Below are 21,976 nucleotides of genomic sequence, written 5' to 3'. Positions count from 1 at the left end.
ACCTCCTCCTCTGCACAGGATTTTGAGGACTAATATTGATTGACTTTATTTGGAATGAATACAGAATTGTGATATCCATTGGTGCTCAAATGACACCCCAGTTCTGTACACTCAAGCAACTATTTTGTTGTAGTTAGTGAGAAGGAGCGCTGGGAAAGGGGGTTTTGCATTCTAATCCGGTGCTTACTGATGTGTACCTGCTGGCGTGTCATGTCGTCACTGTGAAATGACAGCAACGCTTGCTATACGACAGGTGGTAGAGGGAGAAATAAGATTTTGCAGGATAAATTTATATGATTTTGGGTTTATTTATGAAAATACTAATGTCCTATCAATAATACAAACTGCACGTCTGGTTTTCAGACATGTTTAGTGAAGAGATCTGAGAGAAGGTCAGCTCAGATGACCTTGGATCTTGTTGTAGCTTAATACATTTTTTAAAACATACTCGATTTCCTTAAAATGAAAATACAGGTAACTTGTTCTCACAAGCTACTTACGTTGTGGTTTGTGTATTTGCTAAAACTTACCAGCGAATTTGTCTATGCTAATATAGCACTCTAGTTATAATCAAATAAAATGCTTCTAAAAACAGTACTCAGATGATAATTGCATTGAACAGACTATGACAGTTTTTAGTTACCATGATAATTACTGCAACCTTAGTGCCTGTGGGACTTTGACATGATGCTCTTCAATTTTATGCTGCATAGAAGAAAGAGTTACATGACAGCATACTCTACAATTTCTGGAATCTTGTCTTTGTTTAATTAAACGTCTAATATCTTTTCTTTAGTCCTAATGATAAAGTGTGGATTTTTATGATTATTACTATAACTTCAATTAAAGCATTAAATCTGTTGGCTTTCAAGAAATAAAACAGTTGAGAAGAATTTTTTTTTAATTATGCTGCACTTATCCTCTGATGTCGGCTCTCTGACATGCTATGGCACTTTATTTGACATGCTTCATGCCTTCACGAGGTGGAATTTAGTTTAGATACTGAAGCAAACTATCCTATAAAATGCTACGTTGTAAATATAAACCTTTATAAACCTCTCGGGAAGGCCCTTCTGAAAGAAGAATTAAAATGTTCCATGATTCAGACCTATAAAATGAAAAGTAGCCCCTGCTCTGAGTATTAATTTGCAGTGCAAACCCCTAAATCTTACCTTACATTGACTTGACTCTTTGGAATTCATACTCAGCATAGCAAAAAATTATTGGCTTTTTTATGGTGCTTTTACTACCAAAAAAGTGCCTCCAAATAGAGACAAACTTAGACAAGCTCGTCTGTTTGTAACGCACTGTGTGAATACAATGCGTGTGGAGAGATTATGTGATGAACATCTTTAAATCAACACCTCGTTTTCATTTTGCTGTGGCTTTGTTTGTTTACTTCTGTTTGCTTTCCCCGTTCTGAAGAACCACCGTATTTCACGGCTGAGCCCGAGGGCGTGATTTTGGCTGAAGCGGAGAAAGACGTGGACATCCTGTGCCAGGCGATGGGTGAGTGTGCAGAAGCGTTCAAACGTGGGTGAATGATGTGCGTATATCCAGTACCGAAGAAAGCATCTGATATAAGCTTTTAATGTTTTGAGGCCTCGGCGTTATTGCTAATTGCCACAGATCCCAGGTACGAGGGAGAGGGATGGCCTCTGCCCTTGGAAAATCGCGCAGTCCTTGTAGTTTAGTTTAGACGTGAGTAAAGCCGGCACGTTCATCCTTGTTGGGCAGGGCAACTGCCGCTCCTTTCCCTCTGGTAGCCTGCCTTTGCTTCATAGGTGTCACTATATAACAGACATTAGTGTCTTGAGCCGGAAAAGGAGCTGAGGTGAAGGTATGGTTACGGAACCCATCATTTGCAATGCAAACAGTCAATATTTTCAACAATTCACATGTCCTTTTTTCTAAAAATTATGGAACTTTTATACTGAATGGAAATGTCAGTAACTCTGACATTTAAGTGGAGTTAAGAATTCTGCAGGAGGACTCTTACAGGCCGTTTTTAATCGGCAGGTGTTTTAATAACATAAAAGGCTTCAAATGTCTAGAACTCCACCTAAACCAAAATGGTTTTTAAGATTTATTTCCAGAGAAACAGAAGCACCAGCTCTTTCAGCACTCTAGTAAGACAGGAGGCCTCATAGTCTTGTGATTAGAGCAGGTTTGTCTGTCACTGAATTGCTGCGTGACTTTGGCAAGCGTCTGAACTTTTTGTTGTCTCACTTTCCCTGATGCTGAGTTTAACAAGCAATAGACATAAAAATGCCATGAGATCCTTAGCTAAAAAGTACACGACCTTGACTAAAAAAACACCCAAACCTAACTAACGGCTTGCTTGGATAGGTTCTTTCTCCAGATCAGAGCCAATAAAGATATTCTTTATTGCATGATTATATTATTTCCACTATGATTTAAGCATTTTTTTATGCTCTATGTAGGAAAGGGTCAACACTGCTTTTCTAGAGGGAAGCTTTTCAAATATGTCAGTGCGACAAGCAAGCATGCGTGTAAGGTTGATTCGGAATTTCAGAAGCCCTTGACGAGGTCTCTTACCAAAAGGCTCTTATAGAAATGAAGCTATCGGGTTATATGAGACAAGGTCTTGTTGTTAATTAATAACTTTTTAAACAAAACACAGCAGGACCTGCTGTCAGTGGAGTTCCCCGGGAATCTATGCTGGAACCTGTGCTGTTCAACATACTCATAAATGCCCTGGAAAAGAGGGTGAATAGTAAGATGATAATAGTTGCTGATTATATAAAATTATTCAAGATAGTCAACATTAAAACTGACTGCAAAAGAGTCGCAGAAGCGTCTGATGATTCAAACTGACTGGACAACAAACTAGCAGATGAAATTATTGACAGAGATGAAATTACCTGTTACTGTGCAGAAAAGGTACGTCTCCTGAAAACATCAGTTCAGTGCCAAGCCATGGTTCAAAATGTTAGGTACTGGGAAGAAAGGAGTAGAGAAAAAATAGAGAATGCCACTGTAGGAATCCATGGGGCAGCACCCCTATCTCAAATACTTCACACAATTCTAATCGCTCTATTGGAGAGAGGGACGTAGAAAAACTAGAAAAGATACAAAAAAGCAGGAATGGTATAATTAGATGTCAACCATGGTTTTTCAATAATGAAAAATTAACCTGCCTGGAGCACTTGGTGAAAGAGATGACTGAAGGGCGGGTGCCATATGGGAAGGTGAGCAGGAGAAGATGATTCTGTATTGCTTCGTGCAAGAAGTAGAGGAGGCACCCAGCTAAATTTTCAGGTAGGAGATGTACGATAAAGGAAAGAGAGTACTTTTTCAAAAACCATAAACTGTGGAGGTCATTGGTCCAGCAGTAGTTAAGATCAGAAATAAAAATTATTTAGAAAAGCAAACAAAATTAATGGAAGAAAACTCCAATAAGGACTATTAAACACAGCTGTGTGTATGCAACCTCTGGCTCAGGAAATAGCTGAAGCACAGATTACTGGAGCTGAGAAGGTGGAAATAGCATTTTGTCCTTGGGCTGTTCTTGCATTTTGTGCCTGAGCATCCAAGACAAGACAATTTCAAGGGAAGGAAAAGTGACTAGATAGACATTTATTCTGGCCGTGTGCCACCAACTTTATGTTTCAGCATGTGGTATGACAAACATACCGGAATTTTTTTATTGGAGAAGATTTTTCAAGTAGCAGAATTAAAACTAAGGGTTGTATCATTAGAGAAACTAAGTTAAAAAAGCATTCTGAGATTTTTTTTTAAAAAATGTTTCAATCCTACACAACTATTTGATGAATCTCTGGACTATCTCACTGTCACTGAAAAAAATGTATCTGCTGTCTCAAATGTTTTTCATGTATTACAAAAAAAAAAAAAAACCCCAACCCAACAAAACAAAAAAAACCACCACAAACCCAAAAACCTGGAGGACTCGGGGAAAGAAGAATTTGGCTTCTAACTCATCCTTCTGCCCTAACTCTTCCTTTGAGCAGTTTAGCTCCCAGGGGGATTAATAGGGCACTCCATAACCATTCTCAGTAGATGAGGTGTTATTGGACATACGGGAACACTTACTAGAGAAAATAATGTATTTCTGCTGAACTCTTCTAGTGCACATCGGATTTGCCGATGAATGTGGTGCAGGTGCATGGAAACCTGTCTTCATGTGGATTATTTTGCTGAGTATCTGTAACACAGACTTGTAAGGGGCAGCTACTAGTATTAAACATAGAGTTTTGATCCGTTATTACACAAATCTGGCAATTGCCAGCATTTAAAAAGAGGGTAAATGAAGGTTGCCGTCTCCTGCTCCGAGCTAGGAGCTAGAATAAAGCGCTAGGGGAACCGCAAAGCCGCCCTGCACCTTTGCTACAAATGGGAAGACAGATTGTATTTCCCCCAGCCCCATCAAGTTCTGCGCACAAAGCCCATTTGCCAAGTCTTGGTGCACTTTGAATGTGTGAGAGACAGATTAATTTCACAGTATAAGCAGAGATTAACTGTAAATAAAATTGCAACTTGCACAGACTAGCTTTATACTTCCCCGTAATGGAGTTTCAGTGTATCAGACTGCGCAGTAACCGTGCTCTGCTGTATATCTTTCAGCAGTCGCTGATGCTGCCTGCATTTTCAATGGGTTTCCTTTAAATGCTTTTTCTTATTTGCTTATAGAAAGTTTAGAGCTGCAGGCAGCGGTGGTGGTGTCTAGGGAGTGCAGTTAATTGGACTTTAGTTCTACCTGTTTAGACAAGTAGATGGAAAGACGCTTTTGGGATTCCCCAGTAGCCCACTGGGATCCAGAGAAGGCTATAAAAATAAATACCAAAAATGACACAGTGAATATTTCGAGTCTTTTATCCAGCTTTGTAAGTAAGTTAAATTTGGCAGAGTGTCAAGCATCTGTTTCACAGATGGGGAAACTGAGCCTCCCATTGCATAAATTATTTGCCCAAGGTTACAGAGAAAGTGGCAAAGCCAGGACCAGAGTCGCAGTTTCCCGCCTTCCCTTCTCCTCCGTGACACTAGATTAATTTGTTCGTGAAAAATGAATAGCGCTGCATACCTGCTGAGAAACAAGCTTATTTTATGGACTATTACTAGTCTTTTAGGCCACCCTGTAATCTCTCAAACAGTAAGGTAGGACTGATACTGCTCGGAAAGGTATAGTCCAAAAGGTCTTCAAAGTGTTTTCTTCTGTTCATAATTTCTTCACCAGAAGTGTTTAGAGAGGAAAAGGAGCAAAATTCCTTTGGGGGTGTGGGGAAAGGAAAGCTGTGGGGTAGGAGAGGGGGAGAAGAAAGGAAGCCGGGTTTAACCATTTTTATAGCCAAAGAGGTAGCGAAACGATGTAAGAAAATGTGTACAACTTGGAAGACAAATCTCTCTGGGAAGATCACTAAAGCCCAAATGAATGCTGCTGACAGGCATCAGAGTGCTTAGATAAGATCCTATTATTCAGACTCATAACTTTGAGTAGAGGAAGATATCCGTAACCGAAATGTAGAAAAATAGAGATGGTAATATTCAGTTTGTCAGCTGAGTTGGTGATAGGAAGGTGTATCTCACAGTGATTATAGGATTAGAAGGTTTGCTAATACTGTTAGTAGAATGGGATTTATGGAATGACACCAGTGTTAAAGGTTTGAGTGTACTGAATGCAGGATTTCATTATTTCCTAGGTGCCTATCAAGTCTAATATGTGGGAAAATGGAGTTGCTATTATTTAAACTTGAAATCGTTTCCAGGCTTCTCAGCATCAGGAGAACTATTCCATTTTGCATCATCTGTTTCTTCATTACTCAGTGATAATTTGTATTTGCCCAGGAGGATTTTCAAGAGATGAATAACACTCTCGCTGAGAATTCTGAACATTGAAATTTACGCTAATTCTGTATATGGGCTGTTGTATGAAATTTAAATTATGCCTGTTGCAAGCTACCACGCTACGTCTATTCTCTATCAGACAATGCACTCTACATAGTGGATTTCTTCCTGAGATGATTACCTTCTAGATTATGAGTACGTTTTGTTTTATCAGCAGAACAAAAGCATCAGAGGTGATTGTAGTAAATGATACATGTTTATAAAAGTAACAGCAGCAATTGAATGTTGTTTTTCAATTGTTCCATACATTGTTTGTACATTCTTTCCAGGAGTTAATATAGCTTTTGTCTGTATAAAGAGAGTAAGTACATCGAGAGAAGATATGAATGGAAGTAGAATACAATAGCATTTAACTTCGAGATTTTTAAAATGATAATGATGATAATATGGATCTTGCCGTAGTGCTTTCGCTCTGAGAACCTTAAGTCATTGCCAACATTGCAGTGAAATTCATTGTCTGCAGATGCTCAATTCATCGGTGACACCCACCCGTAATGCTTCTGTGATACCCTGCTTCTCTCTTTTGGGCAGATTTCACTCACCCATGAATTTAAGTCCACAGTTCCTTACCTTATTACAAGGGAATGTGAAGCTCGGAGGTTTTAAGTGATATGTGTTCAAAAATAGCTACCAGTTATGAAAATGCGATGTTTGAGGCTGAGATAACTTCAATGGGCTTGATACCCTGGTGATCCTGTGACTATCCTATCACATAATAAAATATCTGCTTCCCTTCAGGCCCCTGCATAGGGCCCTCAGTGTTTGATCAGTGAGGGATTTCTGGGATATAAAGACAAAACATTGTCTGATATTGGGAGTGGGATGGGAACATCTGTGTATGACTGTTCTAGGCCCCTGCCATCTCTCGAAGAAAAGAGAATCCTACGCTATTTGTATATACTAAATTTACAGCCGCTTCATCCCAGCTGACGGGGATATGACTGCAGCAGAAATATATGTGAAATAACTGTGTCAGGGTTTGTAGAACATGCACATGAAAGAAAACAGGAATAAACGGGACTGGTAAGTTATATCTAGGGTAGGATTTTTGTTTCTCCTAATGTCTGCATTTTTCAAATAACAGGTGAAGCTTGAGAATAAATAAAAATAAAAATAATTGAAAGCTATCCCATTGTTTGCAACATGCTGTTTGTACATCAGCTCAAAGTAAGCTGCCAAATTAGGACTCGAATACAGCCATGTGAGCACTTCATTTTTTTATGTGTAATTTGCCATTTCCTTTTTATTTTGACATCTTAGCTACAGTAACACAGAGCAATCTTATTTGGGGAACAGTCTTACAGACTTGCTGCATTGCCACACTGCTGCTGTTTAAGTAGCATGATTCTGGCTTTCAACGTGAAATTGCTGTAAACCTTATTTTATAGTAGCATGAAATATGATTGGGTGAAGAAAGTAATTTGATAACATGTTTTCTCAACATTCCCCCTTTCACTGTTTGCTGGTTTTATTCCCACAGGTTCTGCAGTGTATTGTTACCATTGATAATATAAGATGCAGCCTCCATTTTTCAGAAACAGCTTGTAAAAATATAAATAACTGGTGTGGAAGGGTGGGAAACCAGGGATATGACCATAACAGCGTCATGTATTTTGACTACCTAAAATGTGTTGTGCGAAGACTAATAGCAAAATTCTTCTTTTTTTTTTTTTGTTTTTGTTTGGTTGGTTTTTTTTTTTTTCTTTTCAGGTGTTCCCGTTCCCACCCTGGTCTGGTATAAGGACTCTGTTCCCCTCAGCAAGCTGGAAAACCCCCGCTACAAAGTACTGCTGAGTGGTGGGCTGCGGATCCACGCCGTGCGTCCTCAGGACGCTGGAATCTTCCAGTGTTTTGCTAGTAATAAAGCCGGGGAGATACAGACGTCCACCTACCTGGATGTGACTAGTGAGTAAGGAGCTGCGATAGAGATCAATGAGTTGTCTTGCCATTTCTATAGGTGACCCTACAGATTTCTCCACTGCTCTGTGCTTGTTTAATTTGACTCACAGAACCTTGATTTTCTTCAAGTGTAGCTGCCCTAGCTGTACCCAAATGCCCTCTGTGGCCTGCACACAGTCTGCTGAAGCCTGTAGAAAAACTTCCCATGACATCAGGGGCTTGAGGTGAACTCTCCTATTTCATGCTACAAAAGGAGAACTTAGTGAAAAGAGGAAAAAAAAAAAAAAAAAGGTTAATTGTGTAATACTTTTGTCTCTCCTTTATACTTAAATAATCTAGTTCTGCTCTAATGTAATTCGGTTCTGAATTCAAGCTACTGCTTCATGACTGTGCATGGTATCATTTTATCTGCCTTTTGTCTACAACTACATTTAGTAGGGGAAAGAAAGGAAGTTCAAGTTAAATGTCCTTTTTTTTTTTTTTTTCTTTTGGCCAAAAAGCCTGTTTAAATGGTTTTGTTAATGAAGTACACTTTTCTCTATGGAAAAATCACAAAACCTAGTAGTTTCTTTTAAAAGTGATTATTAACAGTCCTATCCATAATACTTTACTTCAGGAAGCTGATTTTTAGCCCACGGGCGGTTTACACATACTGACCAGAATTCCTACCAGCCTCAGAAAATACATCAGCCCCAGTTCAATATATATCTAGGAAACGGCAGGAAAAAAAGTCATAAAATGCAACGGGGGGGAAATAAGAGAGAAAGAAACTTGGAAAATGTCTTGGATGAGACTCAGGTTCTAAATTCTTTTGGCTGACATTTAAGTTTCAAAGTTAATGCCTTTCTCAAGTTGCTTTTCATCTTAAAGAACTCTGTTATGAAGATGAAACAAAATAGTTTTGTTTGTCTAGATTTCTCAACTTCCCCCCAAACACTCATTTTGAGCTTTATCTTCCTTCATCTGTAAGCCATCTTACTTGCACATGTACAAGCACTGATAGATTTTTATTTTCCATAAACTGAATTAGACAATTCCCAGGAGATGAATAATGAAAGGTTACAGTCACTGCTGAAAGGTTTTCATGTGTTATTGTCATGTCCTTCTCCACGATCAGCTCTATAAAAGTGGATGTAAAGTAGCCCACGATAATAGGTAAAGGATCTTTCTGATAGCTGACGCATTGAGTTTTTTAAATTTTTGATTCTAGACATTAAACCAGCTTTTATACAGCTTCCGGAGGATACCACTGTAACAGAGGGAATGACCGCGGTGCTAACCTGTGAAGTTTCAGGGGCTCCAAAACCTGCCATCTCATGGAAGAAAGGTAGCCAGTTATTAAGTTGTTGTGGAAAGGCTGTAATCCATGTTTCCTTGTCCATTCTTACTATTGAGATTCTGTAGATCCATTCAGTGCGTATTTCTTCATTTCTCTGGTTCTGCGAGCAGAGGGTTTGTTGTGGGGCTGTTGTGAGCCAGTGGCCTGGATAGGCTGTAATAGTCTTCTGGAAGAACTAGAATTGCAGTGCTTATCCGGGCCGTCTACGTGACACTAATCGTGCCGGTTTTCCCTTCTGTGTTTCAGGCAACCAGATCTTAGCCAGTGGCTCAGTTCAGATTCCTCGGTTCGTTCTTCTTGAATCTGGAGGGCTCCAGATAACGCCCGTTTTTCTTCAGGATGCCGGCAATTATACTTGCTGTGCAGTCAACTCTGAAGGAGCTCTGAATGCTTTTGTGATGCTGACAGTGTGGAGTAAGGATAATGCTTTGTTTAAAGTCTAACTTTAATCAAGTATTAATCAGTTTTTGTTGTATGCTCAGGAAATTTTCATAAGTAATTATGCTTTTCTAGTTAATAGAGATACTTGTATGATTTAATAGGAATAATGTATCTATTTTAGGAAACCTTTCGCAAATATCCTGTCTGATTGTAAAATTATGCATATAAACTTTTATATTTTGTGAAAGGAAGTGTATTTAAATAGAGCTTCAATCACAATTACAATTTTACTCAGGTTTTGCCTTGGTGAATCTTGCATTGCAAATCAGACCTTTTAACTTGTAGATTTGGCTGTTTACAGTGGGTTTCTGCCTCCAGGAGTCTGCAGGCAGTATAGACCAGCCCATGCTGTTACTAAGGCTGTGGCCACAGTTACAATGGATATGATTTTCCTCATACCTTTTTATTTCTTTGTGGCCCTGGGCACCGTTGGAAGCCAAACCAAAGTACAGCAGACTTCAGCTACTCTCTCATGCTACAGATTGGCACGGCACAGGGCAACCCATGAAATGATTTTGTCCTTCAGCATTTGCCCTTGATCTCTATTTTTTTATTTCCTCTGTTGGTGTAGAGAGTCTGATCCAACAGGTTCACCTGTGTTACTCCTAGGTGAGTTAAATTTAAGTGTAACGTGGTTTTTGCTACTAAAGGTAGGAAATAATGATCCCTTAGCTAGGAGTAAAAATAATTAAAAACAAGGAAGATGATGATAATAAATACAGAAGTGTAGTGGCCCTCTCTCCTTTCCTGTGCTTGAAGTACTGATTATGCTGATGATGTGTGGTGCATATTTGGCATTTGTTAATCCCAAAACTGGGGAATACCCGAAAACAATACTGGCAGTGAATGTAATGTACTTGTGTCATCTGGCCATCATATTTATCTTATCGACAATGTAGAGTTGGTATACATATCAAGGTACTGTAAGCTGAATGATATCCAGGTGTATGGATCAAGTAAAGGAGATCCTTCCTGTTAATTCTCAAAGGCATGGTTCTTATGTGTATTAAAGATAGTTCTTGTTCATTGTACTGCACTGGAGGGGGAAAAGTGAATATAACCTAATATTTGTGTAGCAACAACACCATTATAAAGCTAGAAGGCACGCGTAGGTACATCAGGAATAATGCTAAAAATTCCATGCTATGAGAGTTAACTCTTGATTTTCCTGATGACTCCTCCTTGTGCATGTATGAGATATCTCAGTAGACGCTGATTATCTCTGTAGGGATTTGGGACTGATTAACATTATCCACATATCTTCTGTACTCATCCTAGTTGTCTACCTGCTTCAGCTGATGCTATCTGCTGCTGCTACTGTGTGTTAAGCATAATAGAGATATTTCACACTAGATCTGGTTGCTGTAGTTACAGCAATTATTGTGTTCTGGGTCTCCAGGAGGTGCTTGAATAAAGATGTTTTGAAACATTTGAGTAAACAGCATATCTTTCTTATATGGAAAATTCAGGCTACCAGAAACTCCTCCTTTAACCTTTTTCCTGGATTTGATGAGATTGTAGGGTGCCATTTAAGTTTTTCTTTTTCTGGATATTTTTCTAGTGTATTCTTCTTTGCACAGATTTTCTTTGTTTTTGTTTTCCCCGCTCCAAACAGCGTGACTTGTTTCCTGACTCAATGTATGTTTGGATTCATTCGTAACACATTACAAACATACTTGCTACCTTATGACTTCAGGGAGTTGCCGTAGGCGCTTACCAGAAGACAAGTGAGAGTTAGTACAGCTTTAGCGCTCTTCCTACTCGGATCGCTGCTGACTCGGACTCATGCCCTCTGCTGCTGTCGCTGCCCCGCACCCCACAGCGTACCACCTCTTCTTGACACAATGACATTAGAGGGAGGGGAGCCTTCACAGCAAAGACTTGAAGAGGAATGGCCTGCTTGCTTTGAATGACAAATGTTCATTTGCCTGCTCTCTGAGTGAATACCCAAGTCGGAATGCTGTAATTTCACCTGAACTATGGCTTGTGTTCCTTTCAGATCGCACTTTCATTGTTCACCCCCCTGAGGATAGCACTGTGATCAAAGGAACCACAGCCGCTCTGCGATGTGAAGCGACTCATGATCCTAGAATTTCAATCAGGTTGGTGGTGTCACTTCTTGTTTGTGTAGTTTATCCGAGCTTAATTTTATAAGCTACATGAATAGCATTAGGTGAAAAGTTTCAGGACCCCAGATTTTAACACCAGACCCCTGATTACTGCATTATAAGGTTGTACACTGTATCATTAATCATATAAATCCCATCTTCCATTTCAGCCTTATGTATTATTTACAATGAGCTATGTTCCACTTCATGACTTCAATATAGCCTTCCATGATTTTACTGTCAAGGTTAATACACTATCAATAAAACCAACTTGTCAGAAGCTGATACTTAATGAGAGTAAAGGCCAAAGAGAAGGAATAAGATTTCAGAAGTGTTTACACTGGGGTGCATGAAAGCAACACAAGAGATGCCCATGTTCTTGGAAACAACTCAATAACTAGGGGCTATATTCTGCTTTAACTATGTAAAGGTAAACGGAATTTGTCTGAACTATTAAAATTTGTGTTAGAGCATTTAGAGAGGAAGCTCAGCATTTTAAAATAAATTTACTATGAAAATTCATGTAGTTTGAAAGTAACACAAATGAAAGAAAATGCAAGGAATAGCTTGGAGGGTGCTAGAAGGGTGAACTGCAGAAAGAACTTCGGAAAGAGAAATACGGGTGTAAAAATTTCACGTAGAGATACTGAATTGTAAGACCATGGGCCACAGGCATCTCTGACATGTTGGTATGTGTGTGTTTTAGCAGATGAGCTCTAGTAAACCTTGTCACAGCAGTTTAAGATGTTACTGATTATGGCAGTCTAAGGTTATTACAGTCTTAGCAGGGATGGGCCAACACCTCAGCTGTTAACTTTGGAGTATGATGTTCTAGTTTAAAATGATGACGAAGGTGGACTTTAGAACTTGGACATAGTACTTCACCTTTTCCATGTAAAATACATAGTATTGTTTATAAAATCTGTAGTAACTTGGATGCAATTATATTTCTCATTCCGATCACTGATCTAAAACTAAAATTTGTAAATGGCACTGTTCCTGAAAGTAACTGTAGAGGCCTGTCATTTTTAACGTGGGATTACAGAAGCTGATATCTTATTGCATAGTTCAAATAAATCTGTTTTGAGGTTCTTGTGAGTAATTATTAACTGAAGCATTGTAATACTCAGGTATGTTTGGAAGAAGGATGGTGTTGTAATAAATCCATCCAGCAGTTCCAGGATCACAGTGGAGAAAGATGGAACCCTCCTCATCAGCCAGACATGGTCAGGTGACATTGGAGACTACACCTGTGAGGTCATTTCTTTTGGAGGAAACGACTCCAGAACGGCTCGACTAGAAGTGATGTGAGTATTCCACCTCAAATATATACTATACTTGGTTTCAGATACCTTTGGACATTTTTCTAGCATTTCATTCTGGGAGATCTGGGGAGTCTGTAAGTTTGATGTTTGGTGTGGGGTTTTTTAGGGGAAATTAAGCCTGGGTCATTCCTAATTAAATTGCCTTGAAACTTGTCCTCCCTTTTGCATGCTGCCACTCTGCTTGGACTTCCAAGTAGCTGGAGCCTTGGAAGTTACTTCCAAGTAACTGCATCTCTCTGAATCACCATGTGTACCTGTCCATCTGGTTGGATGATTGAGCCTCAGGGGTTTCCAATTAAGGGTTGTAGTCTGCCTGAAGCCAGTAACAAGTGGACTACTGCAGAGGAATCTAATTGGACATGTCCTGTTCAGCATCGTTATGAGTGATCTGAAGGAGGTGTTGGAATGCATGCTCATCAAGTTTATAGGTGGCACAAAATGGGTGGGGGACAGTTGAGATACACTTGAGGGCAGGACCACCGTTCAGAGGGACCTAGACAGGCTGAGAAATGGGCCAACAGGAACCTTATGAAATTCAACATGGACAAATGCAACGTCTGCATCTGGGTAGGAATAACCTTTGTCAGTAATACAGTCTGGGCAGTTCTGCTGGAAAGAACCTGGGGATCTTGGTAGACGGCAGCTGAACATGAGCCAGCTCTGTGCCCTGGCAACCAAAAAGGCTGACAGCATCCTGGGCTGTATTAACATGAGCATAGTGGATTGATGGACGCGATTATCCCCTTTTATCTGACACTTCTTCGTCTACATCTGGAATACTCTCTCCAGTTTTCAAGACCAGACTGGATAAGCTGGTTTGATCTCGTAGCTGACTGTTTTGAGCAGGAGTTTGGCCATTCCAACCTGAATCCTTCTGTCATTCCATGCTGTAGGGCTTTCCCATAAAGCCCAGGTGCTGCGCTGTGATGCCAAGGTTATAGGAAAATGTTTTCTTCCTTTTAGTATTTTTTCTCTGTTAAACATATATCAGAATAGCTGGTCCCAGGACAGGCATTGCTTACTCTTGCATTCTCTTTATGCATAGTTTTTCAGGGGAAAAATATTTTTATGTATGCCTGCCTTTATTCCTGAGGATCTTTAGAAATAAAAACAAGAAAATGTTTAAAGTGCAGTTCAGTTCTGAAAAAGGATTATAAAAATGTCATTACGGGGTTCCATATTTTCTATTTCTGTCATTCCACTGGGGTGAAGTGTACTTCCATTTTATTTTTATGACTAAAAGCAACAACTGTGGTTTTGGTACATGTGTGGAGCAGATCAAATGAATAAGAAGGTAATGTTTTATGTAGACTTTTTTTTTATCTATTTGAGTAGTGCCGCATGCTTTAATTCGACTAAAATTATATCTGTTTCTGCTGGTCATGCCTGATCTCTCTGAGAAGATGGCAACTTCTGCTGTTGGCAGTGTAATGAGTTCACCTCTGCGATTTGCTATGCAGAGGACTGTTTGATACAGCATTATTCCGACAGTGCCAAGGCTAGATCAGATGCCCATTTTCAGAGAGCGGTCATACATTCTTTCTCTAATTAAGCACTCCTCAGCTCTCCTCCCAGAGTGCATTTTACTGCTGGTTTGAATCCAAGAGCAGAAGACAATTCAAAATATATTGCTACTATATAACCATACTTGCTTTTCTCTGAGGCGGTTTTTGAATGGAGGGCAGAAAATTATGGAGTAAAGACTGAAAAGAATGTTAAAACCTGGACTCTGAAGCAAAGCTATAAATATGTGCTAAACACTTCAGCAGTCCGACCATTTCTTAATCCTAAATAGCAAAAGACGCCCTTTGCAACCCAGCACAGCACAGCAGATGTATTTACTTGCAGTTCCCTGTTGACCGGTGATGAACAGTTTTATACTTCTAGCCCGAGTTGTATGAAGTTAGCTGGGAGAGGCACATCTTGTGTACGTTGCTGAGGCTGCCTTTCTGGCACCCCAGCTTGTTCCAGCTGTGTCGGGTGGCTCTCCGTGCACTGGGACTGGCTCTTAATCCTGTATCTCTGCTTCCTCCGATGTTCTGTTGCTGATCGCCTATCACCTGTTTTTCCTGGAGGAATTAAAGAAATATATCAGGCCCGCTCTTTTAGAGGACTTCAGTAACTGATAAGTCACTCAATCATACCTTGAATTGTGACATTTTATTTCAAAGTAGTGCTGCAGGTAGTGCCATAATGCCAAAAAACATTGCATTCCTTTGCAGCTTTCATCATTATCGTTTGGCTCAGCAGCACAAATCTGTGAGAAATAGAGATACATGATACAACAGAAGTGAAATGAAGAAGAAAATATGTGGAAAGGAAATGTCTGAAGTAAAGCTTAAATTCTAGCTCGCGTACAAATGACGGATCTATAACATTCCCTATTCTCCCAGATAATTCTCTTGTGCAGAACATTAACAAACAGGGCATGCACATTCCCATCGATGAGCACTTACACTTCAGTGCCTTGAGTACCACTAATGTCAGACAAATGTTCAAAGGAGGCCTCTCAACCAATTACAGACTGGAGCAGTCTACCAACGGATAATATCCTAGCCTACCTAGCTTTATCTGACAGCTCCAATTGTCTCACCACCTTTTTTCCCCCAGGAACCGGCATGTCCCTCCTCTACCTCTAGGCACGTCAAGAGAAATTTCCAAAGGCACAAATAAGTTTGTTACTGATTTCTATTCAAACTGATTTAATTCAAAACCATTGACCTTCAGGGTGACCTTCAGTTATTTAATCTCTGAGTGGTCTGGTTTTCTAACCTGTGAAAAGAAGGAAAGAAAACTTTTTCTTCCTTTGTCTTCCCTTGTTGGAAGACAGGCTTGGGGAAAACGGTACTGTTTCTTGCTAGAAGAACATATGCTGATAGCGCAGCGTGGTATACATTGGTGGTGCAAGCAGGATGGATCACTTTTCTCAGCATGTCTGTGAAGAAATAAAATATTTGAAAAGGAAAGCCAGAAAACTAATGAAGAACTTGCTAAAGTGCAGCCAAAGGTTACCTTGCTCATCAATTTTGCGCTGATGGTACTTGGGCACAGAAACTAATTGCTAGTCAAGATACTCTATTCATTCATTTGTCTTCCCTCTAAATGTGTTTATTCTTCATGTACATCACTTGATTTGATTTGCACGAGGTAAAATATTTGCGAGTGATGTTTCTCTTCTGCAAGAGATAGATTTTAATTTTTTACTTAGCTTTTTTTTTCTAGCAGAGCTTCTCAACTGCAAATACAGAAACATTTTGATGATGAGCTTGTGCTTCTCTTGCATTCCTCCAAGTCATAGGGTTTGATCTTGAAAATAATTGTATGTTATGAAACATCCCAGCTTCATCCCAGAAACATTTAGCTTACTTTTATAGTCCTGTAAATACCATACTGAAATATGTATAGAGGAAAACCCGCTTGTTCCTAAAGCTGCATAAGCTGAGTTATCACAATGTATCACTCGCCTGACGGGAAACTGTGCTGATTCCAGTTCAAAGTATCCTGAGGGTTCTCAGTGTATATAAAATATGCAGAATTACCACTATCTATGCCCGATGATACCTGCTGCTCAATATCAGCCTGTCTGCAGTCCATACTAAAGAATCTCTTTGTTGTATGAATGTGACTGAAAAGTATGGTAATGCTGCATTGTGGGAAAATCAAAGCCCTGTACAAGCCTCTGTTATGTCACAACATATAGTAAAATCTTTTAGGCTCTTTCTCTATGCAAAAATATGGGGAGGACAATGAAATATAAAAATAGACAATTTATTCCTGGCAGCAAGTTCATCTTCCTTCAGTTCTCTTTCACCAGAGAAAGAACTGTTATTGTTCTGTCTTCTTCAAAAGCAGGAGAGGGGAGCTAACCACTTATAATAAAACCCAGTGGGTTGCCAAGAATGCACAGTATTGCCTTTGTCAATCAGTTTTACATGAATTTTGATACCCTTTTTACTAGAGTATTTGTAATTTCCACTTCTTCCAATTTCTTCCCAATATATCCCATAAAAAAATAGCTTGATTACTAAAAATAAAATCAGAAAGACCAAAGCAGAGTAACGAATCAGAATGATATCTCATTACAGACTTATCTTCATCCTTCTGGATCCCATATCCCTCGGTTCCAAAGCCCATCTCTTCCTTTCTGCAGGGAGTGAAAACAGGAAGGATGTCAAACTTGAAAATATATTATTTCTTCCTCACTAGAAAGAAAGCTTGTATTTATTTTTCCAAGCTCTCTATTGAGATGTCATCCAAGAAGTAAGGTTCACTGCTGAGTCTAAATGCACTTGATACTCAAAAGAGAAATACCACCTGGAAATACACTTGGAAATACAATTGTGTCTGTTCATCATGGAAGGTATATGAGAAATGTAGGTGTTTTTAGCAAAAAAAAAAAAGCATAAAAATCAAAAGCCTTTCCCAAGTCATCTGTAGATTTGAGCTTATGCTGACCACCAAAATGAAATGGGAAATAAATCTGTGCACTCTGGGAATTGGCAAGCCTTTAATTTCAAAAAGTCCACCTCGTTATAGGCTTGCGAGACACAAAATCCTCAAAACTAATGGATGCCTTGCAAGAATCCTTCCTGTGTTTAGAAATTGGAGAGGATTCTTTTGCAAGAGAAACTGGAAAGTCCTGAGCAACAGATGACATGTTTCTTAATTTAAAACATTATAAATGTTTATGAACAAAGCCATCAGGGCTGAGTGCTTTGTTAGGCTTCCTGCCTCAACTTCTTTCCCTCCTGCCCCAAGAGAGACATTGAGGGGCTGGAGCGTGTCCAGAGAAGGGCAACGGAGCTGGGGAAGGGTCTGGAGCACAAGGCTGATGGGGAGCGGCTGAGGGAACTGGGGTTGTTCAGCCTGGAGAAAAGAAGGCTGAGGGGAGACCTCATCGCTCTCTACAACGACCTGAGAGGACGGTGTAGAGAGGTGGGGGTCGGTCTCTTCTCCCAGGTAACAAGTGATAGGAGGAGAGGAAATGGCCTCAAGTTGCGCCAGGGGAGGTTTAGACTGGATATTAGGAAATTTTTCTTCACTGAAAGGGTTCTCAAGCATTGGAACAGGCTGCCCAGGGCAGTGGTTGAGTCGCCATCCCTGGAGGTATTTAAAGGACGTTTGGATGAGGTGCTTAGGGACATGGTGTCGTGGTGGGCTTGGCAGTGTTAGGTTTACGGTTGGACTCGATGATCTTAAAGGTCTTTTCCAACCTATACGATTCTGTGATTCTTACCATGTTATCGGGTCTAGCAGGTGAACCACCTGCTCCTGAGTAAAACTTATATGGTGGACCTGATGTAGGATATCATTTCTGAAATAGAAGCAGGGCTTTTTATAAACTGTCAAGAAAACTTGTTTAATCTCCCTTGCCTTTTTAGTAATCCCCTCTTCAGTCACAGTCTCTCTAATTACCTGCTGTTAGACCATTTTTCTCAGAAATCTCTCCAAACCATGTCTGGTTTATTTCCCTCAGCAAATAGTCTGCTTTTAGCTAATTTTATAAAACACTCTATGTGTTTGCTGAGTGAATTTTTCAGCTGCCCTCTGGCAGTGATGAGCTGACTCAAAACATTAGGGTTTCTGTTTTGAACATGTATCATCTGCAACTAGCTAATATTTCTTTCCTGGATTGTCACAATGACTTCATGTTCTTTTCTTGCAAATCTGCTATTTTAATTGCTTTGTCAGAGTCCCCTCAGGTCACCTTGGTGGCTATGCCATTAACCCTGGGCCTATCTATCAATTACAGATTTAAAAGTCTCCATATATGTATTTTGCTATCATACAGAGTAAGTTATGGAAAACTTGTCTCCGTGCAACTCTTCAGCATTAAAGGATTGAGGTCTCTAAGACACCCTATATTGAAAAACTTACATCTATTTCCTGTTTGGGGCCTCAGTGAATAAAAAAAAGAAAGATAATAATGCTGGAATTAAACTTCCAGTGTCCGATCAAGGGCTGTTCTGTGCCCTGGGTGTTATTGTCCTAAACCTCATCCACTTTCTTGGTGTATCAGAAGTTGAGCAGTTCAAGTCTGAGGTCCTTCTCATCCTGAAGAAGGTTGAAACTACCAAAGGTTGAAACTACCATTCCCTGCAATGATTTCTTGGATGTTAGCAGCAATGAAAAGTAATTCTCTTAACGGGAAAAAAAAAAAAAAAAGTGGTGATCTCTTTTAAGAATGTGAATATTCATGATGCTGGTACAGGCCTCATTTATCATCCCTTCCACACAGTATGTGGTAGCAAATGAGAAGGAGACAAAGTGTAAGTACTTGCTAAAATAGGAATTACTATTTATTAATCTCTGCTTTTGTATACTACAAAGAGAGAACACTACTTCTGTGCTGAAATGTCTTTGTAGTTTTAAATATTTATTTCTGTCCAGGTGTGTTTCTTAGGCACTTATTATGTCTGCCTTGAGGGATTTAAATCTGGAAGTACCATCTGTTGCTGTTCAGCGTGGACACATATGGCTGAAGAATATGATATTAGTGGCGATAGGTGTTACTGTATGGCTGCTCATCTCACCCTGCTCAATCTCCGAACAGAAAGTGCCCGCTTCCTTCATGCTGCCGAGTGGCTACCATTCTGTGTCAATCTAAGAGAATAATCAACTAAACCCAAATTCTAATCAAAAACCCCCGACATTTAAACTTAGTTTGTGCTTTAAAAGATAAGAAAAAAAGAATGTCCTCTCTCCTCCAAAAGTCTTCTGAGACTTGTACCCTAAGAAAAAGAGACCAAGCTGTAAAGCCTTTCTTAGTCAAGTAGCCTCTGTCCTCAAACGAGCTGTTAATTCAATCCTTCTAAATGTAGGGGGAAACAAGATTAACTTCTAAATGCACACCCTGGAAATATCCTTAATATATTCCAGGAGTGTTTATTTAGTTCCCAGAAAAGAAGTTACATGGGGATAAGTTTGCTGTGAGCTCCCTCCTCAGCCATCCCTCCTACATTGCTCCCTGTGCGAGCATCATCTTCTGGAAGAAGCTGAAGCCACAGCCCGTCTCCGAGCTCTTCCCCACAGGGCCTGGTGATAAATGGAGTGGGGACTGGGACTTCCATGAGCCATGTCACAAGAAGACGTTTCACTCTCTCTCTCCTTCAGTAATTTCCTTTGCCAGCTTAATCACAAAAACCCTTTTCCAACCAGCTTGCTTAGGACATAATGATAAATTGTAGTGGAGATTTAATGTTTATTATAATTTAATGTTTCATTCAAAATTAAGTAGCACGCTCCTGTAGTCCCTGGGTAAATGGCAATATCTTAAACCCCCACTCCACACTTTTCAAATCACGGGCTTAGTCTGCCATTTTGTCTTGCAGGCCGGCTGCCCTCCTAGTTTGTTTCCAGGTGCCCCTCTTCCCTAAACTCGTTGATCCAAAATTTTGCAGTGCTCTGTTCAAAATCTGCTTCTGTGGGGCCCATACATACTCCTTCCTGTGCTTGATGTTTCTTCTGGCCTAAAACTGACCGTGTCTTAGCTGTCCGTGCATCAGAAGTCTGGAGCTTGGTTGGTGCATGCCCAGACCTAAGTGAGAACATAGCCAGCCTAAACTCCTCATAATCAAGGCTTCTTGAGCGACTGATTTAATGAAGTTAAGATCTGAATCACACCCTCAGGTGTCATTCCATGTTTACTACAGAAAGAGCCTGGGGTGGCCGTGCTGCTAATTTGGTTAGGCGTTTAAAGTCAAATGAGACGAGACGAGACTTTGAGTCTCAGGTTTAGCCTCAGGCAGCATCAACCCTTCTAGCCTACAGAGAGGTGGGCAGGTGAGTGTCTTCTACTTGTGTTCTCTCATTATCTGTGTGTTTTTCTTGCCACTCCTTGGCTCTTCTAGCAACCTTTTTTTTTTGGCATTAACTCCACAGCATGTAGCCATCATAAACACGTAAACAAAAGCATACACAGTTTTAACAGAAAAACAATAAAACTATTGTCTGGCTCTCCATATGCTCCTCAGTCTTCCAGTAGAAACCCAAATCCAGGACATATTTATTGTTCTGGCTTAAAGCCAGAGTCTGTATTTACTTTTATGAGTGGCTAAGGAGTTGCGGTTTTTAAATAACTGTAAGCCTTCAGTAGCATGATACATTACAACCAGAAATTACTACCTTTTTAAATTCAGCATGTGAAGTGCCCTTGTGGCTTTCTGCTCTGGTCAGAGCAGATTAGCCGTGGCGCATGCTGAGGAAGGTTACCCTCTGCCTTCCTGGGCAGGAGCAGTAGATGGAATGGGTGAAAACTGGCCCTCCTTGCTTTTCCTTCACTGTCTGAGGTCCTTGTCCTCCTTAGGAACCAGGATGATAAGGAGCAGAAATCAGGCTCAAATATAATGGCTGAAGGGCTCTTATCACTTAACATGGATCAGCATTTAAGGGTTGTAGCAGAATTTAGTTTTCTCGCTGCACCGTGCAGCCTCCGACTTTCAGCCAATGGTACAAATTAAATGTTTTTCCACAAATTGCCTTTATGTGGAGAAATTACACGTTTTAATTGAGCTGCTGTTTTGGTTTTGTTTTTTAATGTTTCATTCTGTATTTCCATGGGGTTTCTGCAGGCATTTTCACTACATTTTCTAGTTGGGTGCTTCCAAAAAAACCCTTATTATAGGAAGGAAAGATTCTACCCATGACAGGATAAGCCTGAATCCACGAGTAAATCAAGCTGTTCTGTAGCCTAAGAATACATATGGTAATTTTGATTAGTAGCTCTATACAGATAGTGTCAATGTCTTCTGCTTCCTTGAGTATGAAAAATTCCATGTGAAATCATATCTCCCATATGTGTTACTGTTTATATGTATTACTGTTGTCACATTGCTAGGACGTCATTGTAAGAAGGGGAAAAAAGTGAGAGAGGAAATTTATTGACCAGCTTTTCTCAATCAAAAACAGTACGAAAATTGGCTTTTTTCCACATTTAGCAACATTTCCATTAGCTGTTCTAAGTATCAGCCTTGGGACTTTCA

At 39.9% G+C, this 21,976-nt stretch overlaps 1 protein-coding gene across 1 annotated transcript in view; it reads left to right on the top strand.

Annotated features, from left to right (window-relative positions):
* SDK1 (sidekick cell adhesion molecule 1) overlaps positions 1-21,976 on the top strand; it is a 430,085-nt gene that overhangs the window by 279,058 nt on the left and 129,051 nt on the right. Inside the window, exons 9-14 of the mRNA XM_075515084.1 lie at positions 1,426-1,509; positions 7,594-7,788; positions 8,993-9,109; positions 9,368-9,535; positions 11,562-11,664; positions 12,801-12,977. Coding sequence (XP_075371199.1) covers positions 1,426-1,509; positions 7,594-7,788; positions 8,993-9,109; positions 9,368-9,535; positions 11,562-11,664; positions 12,801-12,977 — 844 coding nt within the window. The remainder of the gene's footprint in view (positions 1-1,425; positions 1,510-7,593; positions 7,789-8,992; positions 9,110-9,367; positions 9,536-11,561; positions 11,665-12,800; positions 12,978-21,976) is intronic.

Source organism: Mycteria americana, chromosome 12, assembly GCF_035582795.1.
Source record: "Mycteria americana isolate JAX WOST 10 ecotype Jacksonville Zoo and Gardens chromosome 12, USCA_MyAme_1.0, whole genome shotgun sequence".
In the NCBI taxonomy this organism is placed as follows: Eukaryota; Metazoa; Chordata; class Aves; order Ciconiiformes; family Ciconiidae; genus Mycteria; species Mycteria americana.
Note: the sequence above shows the minus strand (reverse complement) of the source record. Positions and strands in the feature narration are given on the sequence as shown.